At 36.5% G+C, this 15,335-nt stretch overlaps 1 protein-coding gene across 1 annotated transcript in view; it reads left to right on the top strand.

Moving 5' to 3' along the window:
* Positions 1-1,104: 1,104 nt before the first annotated feature.
* Positions 1,105-15,335, top strand: part of adamts6 (ADAM metallopeptidase with thrombospondin type 1 motif, 6) — a 122,255-nt gene continuing 108,024 nt past the window's right edge. Inside the window, exons 1-2 of the mRNA XM_051686313.1 lie at positions 1,105-1,192; positions 3,826-4,190. Of these exons, the coding sequence (XP_051542273.1) occupies positions 1,105-1,192; positions 3,826-4,190 (453 nt within the window). The remainder of the gene's footprint in view (positions 1,193-3,825; positions 4,191-15,335) is intronic.

The following is a 15,335-nucleotide window of genomic DNA, read 5'->3' as shown; positions in this document are numbered from 1 at the left end:
TAGCTGTATAGGCAGTGCGCTGCTGTACAGACATTGAACTGCCAAATACTTAAAATGATAAAAACCGCTAAACACAATGCAACCACATTGGGACGCACCAAAATCTGTACAGATGAAATGCCAGAATGCGTCCTATGAGAACATCTCTTCAGTCTACCTTGGACAGTTTGATGAAGTCAATATGACAAGTAGACTGTACACCAATGATAGGCTTATGTTCAGTGATATGGAAGTAAAAAAAAAAAAACCAATATATTAAGTTCTAACGTCAGTTTTTGTGGTGGCTCATCAATGCTTTACTTGTCTGCCATGTCTTTGATTTATTTGAATAATTATATATTAGAATTATTTTGATCATGTATTGAATTATCTTTATTTTGGGGCCTTTTCAGTAAATGTTGAAATATATGCAATGTATTCAATTAATTAATTAGCATGTAATGTAATTAATTGGATTAAAAATGTGAATAGATTGACAGTCTTAAATATTATGGAAATGCATAAACTGCCATAAACTGTAAACAAATTTATTTAATCTGATATATTATAAAAAACATAAAATCAACCAATGAACTACATGAGGTCAATATTCTATGAACTTAAAAGTATTTGTAAACGTTTGTTTCTAAAGTTGTAAATGTGTAAGGTTGAACATCTCAGATGCTGCCTGTACGTTGGTATTGTCTGTATCAGTGTCTGTCCAAACGTAACACACTTTACATTCATAATTCTTTTAATACCAATGTATATTATCATGTTGAGATCATGTAGTTATGTCCTTATTCATTTCCAGGCAAACAAATGGATCAATCTGGACAAACACCCAATATAGATTTGCTTCTTTGGAATAACATGAAAAGATTTCTTTTGGATTCGTGCACTGCTCATGGCTAGTCGAGGTGCAGACTCGAGTCCTATCCAAAGACTTCACCTTTAAGAAGACATTTCTACTCTGGATTAAGTGTGGACTGAAATTCGAACATATTGAGGATGTTTGTAGTGGATGTGTTACGGTGCAATGCTGGATTGATCATATTGCTTTAATCCACTTGTTGCCTCCCCCAACCCCCTATCCCCCACCCCATGTCAGATCTTCCCTAAATTATGGAAATTTTTTGGAAGACGCTGACTTGGATACTGAGCCTGGTCTTGGCCGCTGCTGAATCTCAGATCTTTTCATACAACTCTCAAGGTAGGTGTAATAATGTCTTGTTGAAGACACCATGAAATCAAAATGCCCATGTCTGTTTGCTTTGAGACCATATATATGTTAGTGTACACCTAAAAGTTGACAAAATTATTTTTAGCAGATATATTTGCCTTTAAAATTTACAGAACTTCTCTTCTGGGAAAACAGACCAAAAATATTGATGACTCATCCTGAACTCAGGGGCGTATTCAACTTTTTGTCCAATCAAATGCTGTCTAGAATGAGAATGCCCCTCCGCTTAAAACCGCCAACCAGTCATAACTCATTTCCAGAAGAAAAAGAAAACAAAAATTAGACCTCTTTAATTCCTCAATTGTTTCTAGACAGCAATGAGATTAAATGGCGAGCAAATGGAGACTTTTGCTTATGTTCCTGCCTCAGGTTTTTCTCCTGAGAAAAATACCCCAGTAATCTCCTTTAGAGTGTCAGAAGAAATCTCAACAATGTCTCAAACTGTGCTTAGATTTGTCAAGATCCAAAGTCTGTGATCAAAAGTCAGAGATTTCAATATGGACTTAAATATTTCTCATCAAATTCTTTCAAGACCAGATTATCTGAACAATGCTATTAACATTAATTTGCCGCATTTCCACTATTGGGCCAGTGTGAGCCAGGGCTATCAACTGGTCATCCGGGGCTAATAGCTTCAGACCTCAAGCTGCAAGACCAAAATCAATCTCCATTCCCACCATCAGGCCAATTGCCCTGCATAGTTGCCCTAAAATCTGCCCTTAATACGCAACCCTGGTGCCAACTTCACACACCCTGCCCATTTCACAAGCAAGAAGGAAGCTCAAGCTAAGGTATAAGACTCTCGAGACTAGCTAGCCTTAGAAATGAACATGGTGGAGAATGAACCTTCCGTCTGTTTGCTTATTTTGGTCTTTGCTTGGTGGAAAGTGAGACCTGACTCAGCGAACCTCCTCCTTTGACATCGACCCTGCCTCAATCTCCAGTTGGCCTTGTTTGGCACAAGGATAATCGGCGGACCAAAGGCGCTTGGCCATTGGCCCAGAGGAAGCCCCGAGGAGGCACAATGAAGCCCCGGAAGTCACAGTGGGAACACACCTGGCTCTGGCACGAACTAGCATGCCCTTATTTGGCCCGATAGTAGAAATGTGGCAATTGTAAAGCTCAATGCTCTTACTGTATGTCAACAACTCTCATTTGCATCTAACTGAGATCTCAAAGGGGCAAATTCAATAAACAGTTGTGCCACTTTTCTGCACATTGCACAAAAACCTGTCTTATTCACTTACCACCTTCAATAGTTCTTAACCGATGCAAGCACTAAATACGCTAACATAGCACTGCACCAAAAGTATTTAAATTAAGTAATTGTCATTCTTTTCAGTGCAAACATACCTACTTTCTAAGTAAATCATACTTATTGCTTGCACCTTATTCCCAAAAGTCAGCACAGTTAACATTGCACTATTACTTACCACGGAAAGCAGGTGGTAAATGGAATTTCGGTTAAAAGAGATATATTTCCCATTGATAATGGTAGCAGTAATTCTTTAAATGATAATCAAATGATGGAGAATAGTGTTATAAGAGATGCGTGGTGTAGACAAGCAAACTTTGGGCATTTTGAGACACATTCAACTTATTCAGAAGTGTTTATCACAGTGATGCAGCAATGCCGTACAGTCCTAGTAAAGTATGCCAGATAGTCTGCTACATCTTACACATCCTAACAATCAGAAACGCTATGCAAAATGGGAAATTGCACCATACAAATTGTGCTTTTTTGGCCATGATTGCGCAGTTACCTGATTTGCCCGAGTTAAGCCCACTTTTTGAGCCGACTGTATTTTTCCCATTCATTTCTTCCACGGGGATCTCATAAAATCCTTGATAAAAGAGTTTGCCATGAACCAAACCAACCAGCTCTGAGGTGAATCACAACATTACAAACTTTTATTTGATGCAAAAAAGTATGTGAATATCGGACCAAACACAAAGGTATAAGACTGTGTACTTAAAGTCTTTAATGAGGGAATGAACTACAATCCCATGAGACATTGTGAATGATGTAATCGAATTAAAAAAATTGGAAAAAATATAAAACTATTGATTTAAATTGTTTTCAAATATTTGCATCCTGCGAGTGGGCGATCGCTGCAGAGCTTGTTTGGCGTTCTTTGTTGTCCGCAATCCAATATTGGTGGATCTCTCTTCAGGGTCATGGGTAGTGTAGTTCTTCACCAGGAATTAATCTATTAAACACGATTTCTGTGAAATGAAGTTGAAATAACTTGGACTGATGGCTTCAACAGAAGCATATACCATCGATTAAAAATTTCGGAGCTCATGGTAGGTCTGTCTTTAAAGGTGTGAAAATGAATGGGAATTTTACCTCCAGAACCTGACTGTTATGCTCTATTAGGTGCTAAAACAACACAGTGCATCAAAATAAAAACACTATCAGTAGGCACATTCATTCCTAGTGAATTTCCTACTGTGTCTCCTGAACTGTGAACCTCTGAGCAAGATAATTCTCCTCTGGGAACAGAGCTGAAATTGCTTGTTGATTTTTTTGTTTCCCATGATAACCTACTCCTTTGTTTTGCTTACTGTTATCTGATCTGTTTTGTTTCCCAAAACAAAAGCGCAATTCCTGTCCATGCTGGAGCACTACCAGCTAACAGTACCAGTGCAGGTGAACGAGAAGGGCCAGTTCATGAGTTACACTGTGAAGCATCATAGACCCGGTCGGCGGCGACGTGGACTGGACCACACTGAGCCGGACCACACAGAGACCAGGCTTTTCTACAAACTATCAGCCTACGGGAAGCACTTTCACCTGAATCTAACGCTGAACCCCAACCTGGTTTCAAAACATTTCACTGTAGAGTACTGGGGCAAAGACGGACTGGACAGGCAGCATTCTGTGGTGGATAACTGCCACTATGTTGGATACCTACTGGATCAATATAGCACTACAAAAGTGGCATTGAGCAACTGCAAAGGCTTGGTGAGTACAACAGACTTAGCAGATCTGCATGTTTTGGGTGTATGAAAGGTAAGTGGCATTTCCATGAATAGTGTACAAAACAGGGCCTTAAACTCTTCAAAAATCATTGGTAGCACTTTTCTATTCATTAACATTAGTAAATGCATTAGGTGTAAGTAATGCATCAGGTATCAAGAATATATATATATATATATATATATATATATATATATATATATATATATATATATATATATATATATACACTGGCGGCCAAAAGTTTGGAATAATGTACAGACTTTGCTCTTATGGAAAGAAATTGTTACTTTTATTCACCAAAGTGGCATTTCAACTGATCACAATGTATAGTCAGGTCATTAATAATGTAAAAAATTACTATTACAATTTGAAAAAAAATTTCAGAACTTCTTAAAATACTTCAAAGAGTTCTCATCAAAAAATCCTCCACGTGCAGCAATGACAGCTTTGCAGATCCTTGGCATTCTAGCTGTCCGTTTGTCCAGATATTCAGGTGACATTTCACCCCACACTTCCTGTAGTCTTGTCGGGCACTTCTCATGCACCTTACAGTCTAGCTGATCCCACAAAAGCTCAATGGGGTTAAGATCCATAACACTCTTTTCCAATTATCTGTTGTCCAATGTCTGTGTTTCTTTTGCCCACTCTAACCTTTTCTTTTTCTTTTTCTGTTGCAAAGTGGCTTTTTCTTTGCAATTTTTACTATAAGGCCGGCACCCCTGAGTCTTCTCTGTACTGTTGCACATGAAACTGGTGTTGAGCGGGTAGAATTCAATGAAGCTGTCAGCTGAGGACATGTGAGGTGTCTATTTCTCAAACTAGAGACTCTGATGTACTTATCCTCTTGTTTAGTTGTACATCTGGCCTTCCACATCTCTTTCTGTCCTTGTTCGATCCAGTTGTCCTTTGTTTTTTAAGACTGTAGTGTACACCTTTGTATGAAATCTTCAGTTTTTTGGCAATTTCAAGCATTGTATAGCCTTCATTCCTCAAAACAATGATTGACTGACGAGTTTCTAGAGAAAGCTGTTTCTTTTTTTGCTATTTTTGACCTAATTTTGACCTTATTGAATATTGTCTATTGCATACTGTGGCAACTCAAAAACAAACACAAAGACAATGTTAAGCTTCATTTAAGGAACCAAATAGCTTTCAACTGTGTTTGATATAATGGCAAGTGATTTTCTAGTACCAAATGATCAATTTATCATGATTACTCAAGGATAAGGTGTTGGAGTGATGGCTGCTGGAAATGGAGCTTGTCTAGATTTGATAAAAATAACTTTTTTCAAATAATGATGGTGCTGTTTTTTTCATCAGTGATGTCCTGACTATACTTTGTGATCAGTTGAATGCCACTTTGGTGAATTAAAGTACCAATTTCCTTCCGAAACAGCAAAATCTGTACATTATTCCAAACTTTTGGCCACCAGTATATATATATATATATATATATATATATATATATATATATATATATATATATATATATATATATATAATTTTTTTAAACTTTTTAACATTTATTAATCTTCTATTAATCTATAAATGTTATTTTTTTTAGAAAATACAATTGTTCATTGTTAGTTCATAATGTATTAATGTAAACATATACAACTTTTAATTTAAAAATGTGTAATATATATTGAAATTTGCATTAGCTAAGATTAAAAAATGCTTTAAAAGTATTGTTCATTGTTAGTACGTGCTGATTAATGTAGTTAACATATGTTAACAAATACAACCTTATTGTTTTTTTTTTTGTTATTAAAAGTTTTTATTGATTCCATATAATATATATATATACATATATATAAATAATTATATATATATATATATATATATAAAAAAAAACAGAATATTTGGAATCACATTATATTATTTACATCCCTTCCTTCTGAACATTAACCACCCCACAACCCAACACAAACAGATACCCCAGTGGTCAAATACAATTGACAAAGACACACAAATAGACAATAAAACAGAAGAAAATATTTAGAAATACATTTAAAAAAAAATTATATGTTCAAAAACAAAAAGGTTACAACATACACGTTTAAAACAACATGTCTCCCTCCACTGCCCCTCCCCGAGAGCCCTCCAAAAAGGCCAAATAGCTGCCCCACCTCCTGATGAACATATCCATGTTGCCTAGCCTTCTATATGACAACTCTTCCCAAGCTGCCACCCTGCCCATCTCCTCGCACCACTCACGAAACGAAAGGGCTCCAGCTGACTTCCATCCTCTAAGGATAACCTGTCTGCCCACCATAATACCGGCCAGGATCCAATTCATCATGTACTTTTCTCCTACATCAATGACTGCCCTGTCACCCAAAATACAGAGCCTGGGGCAAAAGGAGATCCGAGTACCCAATACGTCGCCCATAAAATTCTGGACCCTCAACCAGAACTCCTGTATCTTACGACACCCCCAAAAAACATGGGTGGTGTCTCCATCTTCTGAATGGCATCGCCAGCAGGTGGGTGTGTCCTTGAGGCCAAGCCTATTCAATTAAGAAGGGGTCCAATAAAATCTATGTAGAATCTTAAATTGCATAAGGTGCACCCTTGCATCTCTAGATGCAGACTTGACATTTTTAAGAATCCTAGCCCACACTCCCTCCTCCAAAAACAAATTTAAATCTTCCTCCCATAATCTTTTGAAGGAATTTAAAGCTCCGTTCCCCAGACTCTGAATTAGCAGAGAGAAATACACTGATGCCTCATGACCTTTTCCAAAAGCAGTAATCACCACTCCCAGAGTATCTGCTGCACTAGGGGGGTGCGTGCCACTCCCAAAAACAGTGCAGAGTAGGTGGCGCAGCTGTAAATACTTATAAAAGTATTACGTTAAATACGTTTAAATAAATATCCGAATTAAACACTCTGGACACTTTTGTCCGTATCGAGTGTAAATGCAAAATAACGGGGTGTGACTTAACTTCTCCGATTAATTTGATCGAAAGGCTATGCAGAGGCGAGATAGGGGCAAGAGCTTCCTTTTCAATACAAAACCAGGGAGGGGCTCTCTCAGGTGGAAGCGACCAATGAGCCAAATATCTGAGACCGAATGCATAATAATAAAACAAAATCTTGGGTAGGCCTAACCCACCTTTGTCAATCGGCCTATGTAACTTATTGAAATTTAACCTGGCACACTTACCATTCCAAATGAAGGACTTCGCTATGCTATCAAATTGCTTGAAATAAGAGAGGGGGACATCTATAGGGAGAGACTGTAACAGGTAGTTGAATTTTGGAATACAATTTATTTTAATTACATTAACCTTCCCAATTATCGATAAGTGTAATGAAGCCCACCTGTCCACATCATTCGAAAACCTTTTTATTAAGGGATCAAAATGAACTCTGACTAAATCAGACAAATTTGCTGGGAATAAAATCCCCAAATACTTAATGCCCTGTTTGGGCCACTGGAAGGCGCCCGGCTGGAAGGCCATTAATGGACAGTACGCTGTCAAAGCCAAAGCTTCGGATTTAGACCAATTGACTTTGTATCCTGAGAACTTGGAAAAGGAATGAATAATTCTGTGGAGGCAAGGCATAGATCTAATAGGTTCAGAGACAAATAATAAAATATAATCTGCGTAAAGCAGAAGCTTATGCGCCACACCTCCCGCAACCACCCCTGGAAAATCATCCTTTTTTCTTATTGTGGCTGCTAATGGTTCCAGGGCAAATACAACCTTATTGTTAAGTGTTACCAAATTTATTTATTTTTCTTTTCAACAAAAGGTCAGTGAAAGAAGGTGGTTTGATTGTCAGCCTTTTTGCCTCAAATCAAATATCAAAGCTTTTTATTATAATTTTTTATTTTTTTTTTTTGCAATGCTGTAACCAAAATTTCAGACATGTCTCAATGCAGTTTAAAACCTGTAAACTTTAAAACTTTTCTGATTTTGTTATTTTTTAACTATAAACACCAAAATAAAACACAACATTTATGAAATTAAAAAAATATGTAATCAATTGGCAGAATGGGTAAAATGGTTGCAAGTACACTTGAAATAGATGCCTTTTCCATACATTGATAATCAGATGATGTTCCCGATGATTATCGATATATATCAGGATTTTTTCAGATATAAATTGGGCTGCTCGTTGCGAAATAGTGTTTGTTTTTTCAAACATATTTCTCAACACAACTTTGGTCAAATTTGAGTGGCAGGGTAAATTAAAGGTGGTTGCACACCGGACGCGTCTAGCAGATGATATGGTGTATTCTAAAATTCGTAAAAATACTTTTTGACACACCGCCAACGCTCAGCATCAAAATTCTGCAGTGCCACAGAGTGCAACTCGCATAATTTTCCATTAAATTCGACCCAAATCATAATCAAAAAAGATTATTTACTCTAGCCATCACTGGATGATATATTGTTCATATGTATCTTTCATATAGTTTATACAATGTAATTTCAGGTACAAGTATGTCGTTTTGTGGTTTGACAGCTTGAATGAAAAATCTATTCAAGGCTACACACAGAGAAATTGCATAATAATTCTAATCGTTCAGTTTGCGAAGTTAAACCAGTTTCTTACACTAACCTGCAAACTCATCATTTGTTTATTCTTGAAGAAGTACAAAAACGTTCATAAATTTGGACTGCCTTCTACTGCACTGCATCAGATAGTCCTCTGTGTGTGATACCATTGCTTTTCCTGCGACCCGGCTTCAGTAAATGTTATATCACCCTCTTGTGGTCTCTCAATGCTATTATGCTAGACTGTTAAACAGAAGGCCAATTGAGTGAATTGGAAAGCTAACAATCCCTAACCCTAACCCTAACGAACACCCTATATAACACCCCTACGTTATATGCTATGTTAGGCCTGGTTTGTAGGTATTGATTTACTTATATACCAAATATTAAAATAGATAAAGCTACAATTTGTGTAAAAATTGAGGAAAATTTATTATTTTGGCATTTTGATTTGTCCAGAATTTGTCATTTTTGTTGCAAGCTGCTGAAGAGATGTTTTCCACATAGAAGAACAATTGTGAAATTGCACATTCACACAGAGATTTGGAAACGTCCCGGCCAATGACATGTGGAATATGCACTGCATTTTATTGCACACACATCTAAAGATCTTCGGCTGTGGTGTATACTTCCTCAAAGGATCATACATTTGCTGACATGCTTTATTTTACTAATATGCTGTCTTAACTGTCAATTATAGTTTCTAAATCATGTGGCTTATTGAAGTGTGCTATATTACTGTTCTAAGCAATCAGAGTATGATTTTGCTGGGCAGTCCATAAAACAGGCAGAAATCCTTTAGACCAGTGGTACCCATCCTGTTCCTGGAGGCCCCCCAACACTGCACATTTTGTATATCTCCCTTTTCTGATACACCCAGTTCAGGTCTTGGAGTCTCCACTAATGAGCTAATGAGTTGAATCAGGTGTGTTTGATTAGGGAGATATCCAAAATGTGTAGTGTTGGGGGGGGGTCTCCAGGAACAGGGTTGGGAACCACTGCTTTAGACTTATATAAGTCCGGGAGACCATCAAACCATTTTAAGGTGGTTTAAGCTGGGTTTGTTTACCAAAATATCATAGAGACTTGGGGGAGACTTGAGGCCAGCAAGCAACCATCCAGAAAACACACAAACAACTGCTCACATTTTCTTCTAGTTAAGGTAACATCTTCTATTGTAGCACATTGTCCTTCTTATTGTCTTGCTCAGCAGTTTTGCTTCAGAGGGTTTGGCCAGCATCCAAAATGAGTCAGTGTGTCTACATCACATTAATAAAGATTAGGAAGCTTCAAGAAACGTACGCCAGCAGGATATCAACAAGCTGTGTATTACTAACATGAGAGCGAGAGCTTAAAGCAGCTCGACTGTTTTGCTTCCAGAGTTCTTATCAGTGTCCCGGTCTTTGTGTACACAGCTAGTTCTGCTCTGTGTTAAAGTGACTGCTGAGTGACAGCAAAATATTAGCTGAGCTGTCTTTTTGCATCGGGCCTAGATCCCTTTTGCACCTGCACGCCTGTGCAGTGTTGCCAGCTGATTCCTATCTCACATTGAGCATTTCGTCCATTGAGGATTTTGGCGTCACATTACTAAAATGCACCGTACGAGACATGCTGTGTGTTGTGGCTTCCTGTGATTAGGTATGATTATAGCAATGCTAGATCAGGATTGATCAGTGATGGGGAGTAAATAAAAGTAGAGACGCTGCTAACTTAACTACATTTATTGCACCCACTTTATATTAGGTCCCCCGGAATCTACACCCATGCCTACCTCTAAACCTACATGTACTACATCCTTGCAAATGCATACCTTGCAAGTTTAGCTGAACAAATAGTTGCTCAATAAATACATTGTATCAAATTCTTATTTTTGTTTTTATAAAGCACATGGTAGTTAAGACACTTAATTTAAAGTGGGACCATTTTTCAGCACTGTAACAGTAGCGAAAATTTTTCCAGTATTTTTGTCATATTGTATGTACAGCTTTACAACTATGGCAATAATCAAACATGCTTGCCTGCAATGGCTGCAACCTAGTCTAGTAGAATGCAGGTTACTATAAATACATTTTTGCAAACTGAATTTTACGTGTCGAATTCTACGTTTTGTGCAAGTTTCCTGGTGAAATGAACTCTAGAGGCGCTACAACAACTTTCACACAAATCATGACTACAACGGCTGATTATGACTTCATAAACACTTATTTTTCTCTATTGGTTAAGTTTAAGTTAAAGTTTTAGGTTTACTTACTCATTAAAACATCCATCTAATATTCACATTAAAAACCTTGTCTAATTACGACGCCATTTCACTCGCTTTTGGTGCCCCCCGCTGGACATTTCACTTGGAAACTGCAGCCAAACATATAATAAGGCACATAATTTCATTTTGCAAAAACGTTTCCACAGTCATGTAATGTTTATGAGACTAGGCTGGCAATATCCACTACAATATCCAGTTTGTTTTGTCAGGTAACCTAAAAATCATTAAATCATTAAATATTATTAAACATCACTAACTCGACCTGAATATAGTAGATTACAGCAACGAAATTAATTAAGTAGATCAAGTAGAAATAGATCTTTAAGGTAACAATTAAACATTATCATGTTTTTATAGTTTAAGTAGCATTGGGAAGATATATTCATTTTAGTGAATCTGTTCATTTAAATGAACCAGTTCAAAAAATGATTCACTAATTTATTTGGCTCCCTACACAGACGCCTGCCCTGAATTTTATGTGTTTTTAGAGCGATATACAAAAAATTATTATAATATTACAATAATTATACAAACTAATAGAATATTTAGTTGAACGCTACTGTGCATCACTGTATTTAATCAGTTATATAAATTGTGTATTGGTGGTATTTAGTGCAAATAAATCAGTAAAAATACTGTAAATGCTGTCACTCTAATTGAGATCCTTATATAAATATAAAGAACTAACAGTCCTACTTAATATTAGGTGTCTTTAACTACTATGTACTTAAGCATTTGATACAGTACAATGTATATGTACATAAGTGTTGTTTCATTGTATTTACATTTAAAGTAACTACATTTAATTACATTTGTAGTTACACTGTTAACCTTATCTCTAACCCTAAATCTAAACCTAACGCTTATTCAACCCTTACCCTAAACCTCTAACCGTTCTCCAACCCTAACCCTAAACCGTAACCCAACCCTTACCCTAAAACCTTACTCTGACCACTAAACCTAACCCTAATCCTAAACCTACCAGTACCTCAACCTCAGTAGCAGCAAATGTGAATCCTGTGAGAATTTTGCAGAACAATATGGAGTTACACAATAAATACATTGTATTGTATGTATTTTAATGTTAGTACATAGTAGTTATAGACACAGAATATAAAGTGGGACCAAACTAACTAAATAACAATATATCATGAAACATTGTGAATGGCATAATCAAATTAAAAGCAATGGAAAAATATAAAACTATATATTTAAATTTGTTAATTGTAAGTATTGAAACAATATATTTTGATTTTATTGCAAAATAAAACGGCCCTATTGCATCATTTACAGTGTACCATGGGAATGGGTTGGTGCGATACTCTGATTGGTGGGTTTGGTGGTATTTCTTCACCAGGATTTCCGCTATTTAACACGATAAAAAAAAAAAAAAAAAAAAAGAAAGAACCTTGGAGCTCACAGTAGGTCTGTCTTTAAAGGTTTATACATTAGCATTAAAGATTCATTTACCTATGGAGAAAATGAATGGGATTTTTACATCCGGAACTTGACTGTTGCACTCTATTGACTATGCACAAAGTAGAATAATTGTGAATAGAGGTTCCTTGGCTATCAAACCTTTGCCTTGCAGCTAGATAGCAGTTGTGCATGTTGTGTCTTTAACTCTCTCGACGAGAGAGTTAGGGTGGAAAATTCCCGACGGAGCCTGCCCTGTGCAATTACCTTTGACTGGTGTGCTGATGTGGGAGGACAGGGCTCGATATTGGATTGCACCCTGGTATCAGCAGCACACTTGCATAAATCTATGAGAATTTAGAGTGGCTCTGCTGGTCCTGAGGCATTTTCTGCAGCCACTTTGTCTGCTCCTGCACAAAACCTTCGCTTTTTACCACTGCGGAAACCTGTAGTTTCAGGAGTTTATTTTGTTGTGCTACAGTGAAAGGCAAGGCTGTAGAGTGCAGATTTTTACCTTAGATCCTCAAGAGTTGGTTAACAGAATGATAGGTTCTACACATCTTTACGTGTGAAATTTCTTTCTATGTTAAAACACTTACTCCTACCCCAGCTTAAAAATCAAATGAAATTATTGCTCTGTTTGTTTCAGCGTCTCAACCAGGGGTGCATTTCCGAAAACCATCGTTAGCCAACTATGGTCACAAGTTCCATCATTACCAGCATAGTTCAACGATTTGGTGTTTCCCAAAACCGTAGCTCATACGAACATTCGCAAACTGCATCACAAAATGGTACAGTTCTCTACCTGTGGTTTGAAGCATAGTTCCTTGTTTGTTCGCTGTGTGGACATAATTTCACTTCGCTGAGGCTTCTGTATCTTTTATTCCATATATATCTTTCATTCTGTCAAGACTTTGATCATGTTTACACACATTTAAGAAAATGGCTTATTCCGGGGTTTTGCAGAAAGTGCCATTCTGAAACGTAGACTAATGTAAACGCGAATGCAGCCTTCCTTACAACATCTAAGGGATTAAAGGCTGTTAAGAGAAAGCACTTTAACACATGCGGTTTCTGTTGGAGAACAATCATAATAGGTATTGGGGTGTGCAGAGAAGCCATTATCTGTATTTGTATCTGTATCTGTTCATATGACAAAATTATCTGTATCTGTCTCTGGGTGGGGCTTAAACCAGAAGTCAAAACTAAATGAAATGCCCATTTTTAAATGTTACTCTTACATTTATAGTTTCTATTAATAAAATATGCCTTGCATATTCCTTTTAATAATAATAGCCTAATAATAATAATAATAATAATAATAATAATTATTATTATTATTATACAACTATTATTTAAAAAAATATTATTTTATTCTTAATTTTTTTCTTACCAGATGAAGCTGAATTTGTAGGCTACATTAACTGTGGAATATGTTGCGGTTTCTCCTGGTATTTCAGATATTAATATCTGCATGAAACAGTATTCGGTTGTCTGTGCATGTATAACAACATTATTCTGGAGGCAGGAGGTGTCAAGCAAAATGTGAAATGTCAAGCACACATTTTGGAGTGAAATTCAAACATTAAAATAAATGAAAAATAAAATCAATATAGCCTACAAACAGGTGAAAGTCCCATTTAATCTATCAGGAATTTTTATGATAAGACACCATTATATAGTTAAACAACAACAACAATAATAATAATAATAATAATAATAATGTTAAATTTATATAGCACATTACCAGAGGTAGCACAGTTTAAAGAAGAAGAAAAAAAGACGGCGCATGTTTCAGTTTCTTCATTTTAAATATGGAGGAATATTCCTAAAAGGTGAATACTCTATGGAGCATTTAAACCTTTATGGAGCATTTTAACTTTTTTTCTGAATAAAGTCTTAACCAGATAATTTCCTTAATCGCTGATGTGGATATAAATGTGGTCAACTTTAAAAAACGGATAGATGAGCTTGTGAAATCACGTGAAATCATCATTTCAGATCAGGAATTTAATACCACGCTAAGGTTTAGGCTATAAATGAATACATGGGAATCACATGTGAATCGTGTGATACATTAACATACTGTAGACATTTCAAGAAGTGGAAAGTGTATGTTATGTTGTATCTTAATGTTACACTTGATAAGCTCCAGACGCACACAATTAACAGAGTCGAGACCGTGCCCATCGGATCTGAAATCACAGCATGCGCATTTTCATTCATAAGATTCATAAATTCTTTGTAATTTTGTATATGTTTATTTAAAATGTCACTTTATCCTTGTGCTTCTTGGATAATCAGTCATACGAATATTATTTATATTATTTGGATGAATCCATTATTCGTTTTGAAGTCATTATTTGTACCTTTCCGAATAAGATATTCAGCTTCAGGCACATCCCTAATAAGTATACTGTAAGATAGCTTCAAACTGAATTCTTAATAAAAATGACTTAAAAAGTGAGTCCCAAATCACTGTTATTTTGGATTCCCACATCTTTCAGCCCTCCATTGCTCTCACAGTGGATGGTAAAGACTTTGAAGGGAATAGGGCAGAGCGATGATCACTTCTGAATGGAATGCACCCATTTAAGTGTGCGCATGTGCGTATGTGCTCAAACGCACAGGGGGAACCCCGAGGTCTGATGTAGAGGGAAACATCAATATTGCTGCACAATGCATTGCACAGTGCATGCTGATTTTGTGTCTTCAGCAGCTTTCTCAATTTAAACATCTTTCTGGTGTACGTATAAATGAGCTATTTTAATTAGATATCCATTTGACCTCCGCAGAAGTTATTACTCCACCCACTGCATAATGTCATTAAAGACAGCTCCATATTGTTGAACCAGTGTGGTTCAAATGATGGATGGGTGACATAGTTTCTATGGTTTCGGGAAACAGTCATGACTAGCTAGTTTACTTCTCCAACGA

This window comes from Myxocyprinus asiaticus, chromosome 43 (assembly GCF_019703515.2).
Source record: "Myxocyprinus asiaticus isolate MX2 ecotype Aquarium Trade chromosome 43, UBuf_Myxa_2, whole genome shotgun sequence".
Lineage (NCBI taxonomy): Eukaryota > Metazoa > Chordata > Actinopteri > Cypriniformes > Catostomidae > Myxocyprinus > Myxocyprinus asiaticus.
The sequence above is the reverse complement of the archived record's forward strand: the minus strand, read 5'-3'. Positions and strand labels throughout refer to the sequence as shown.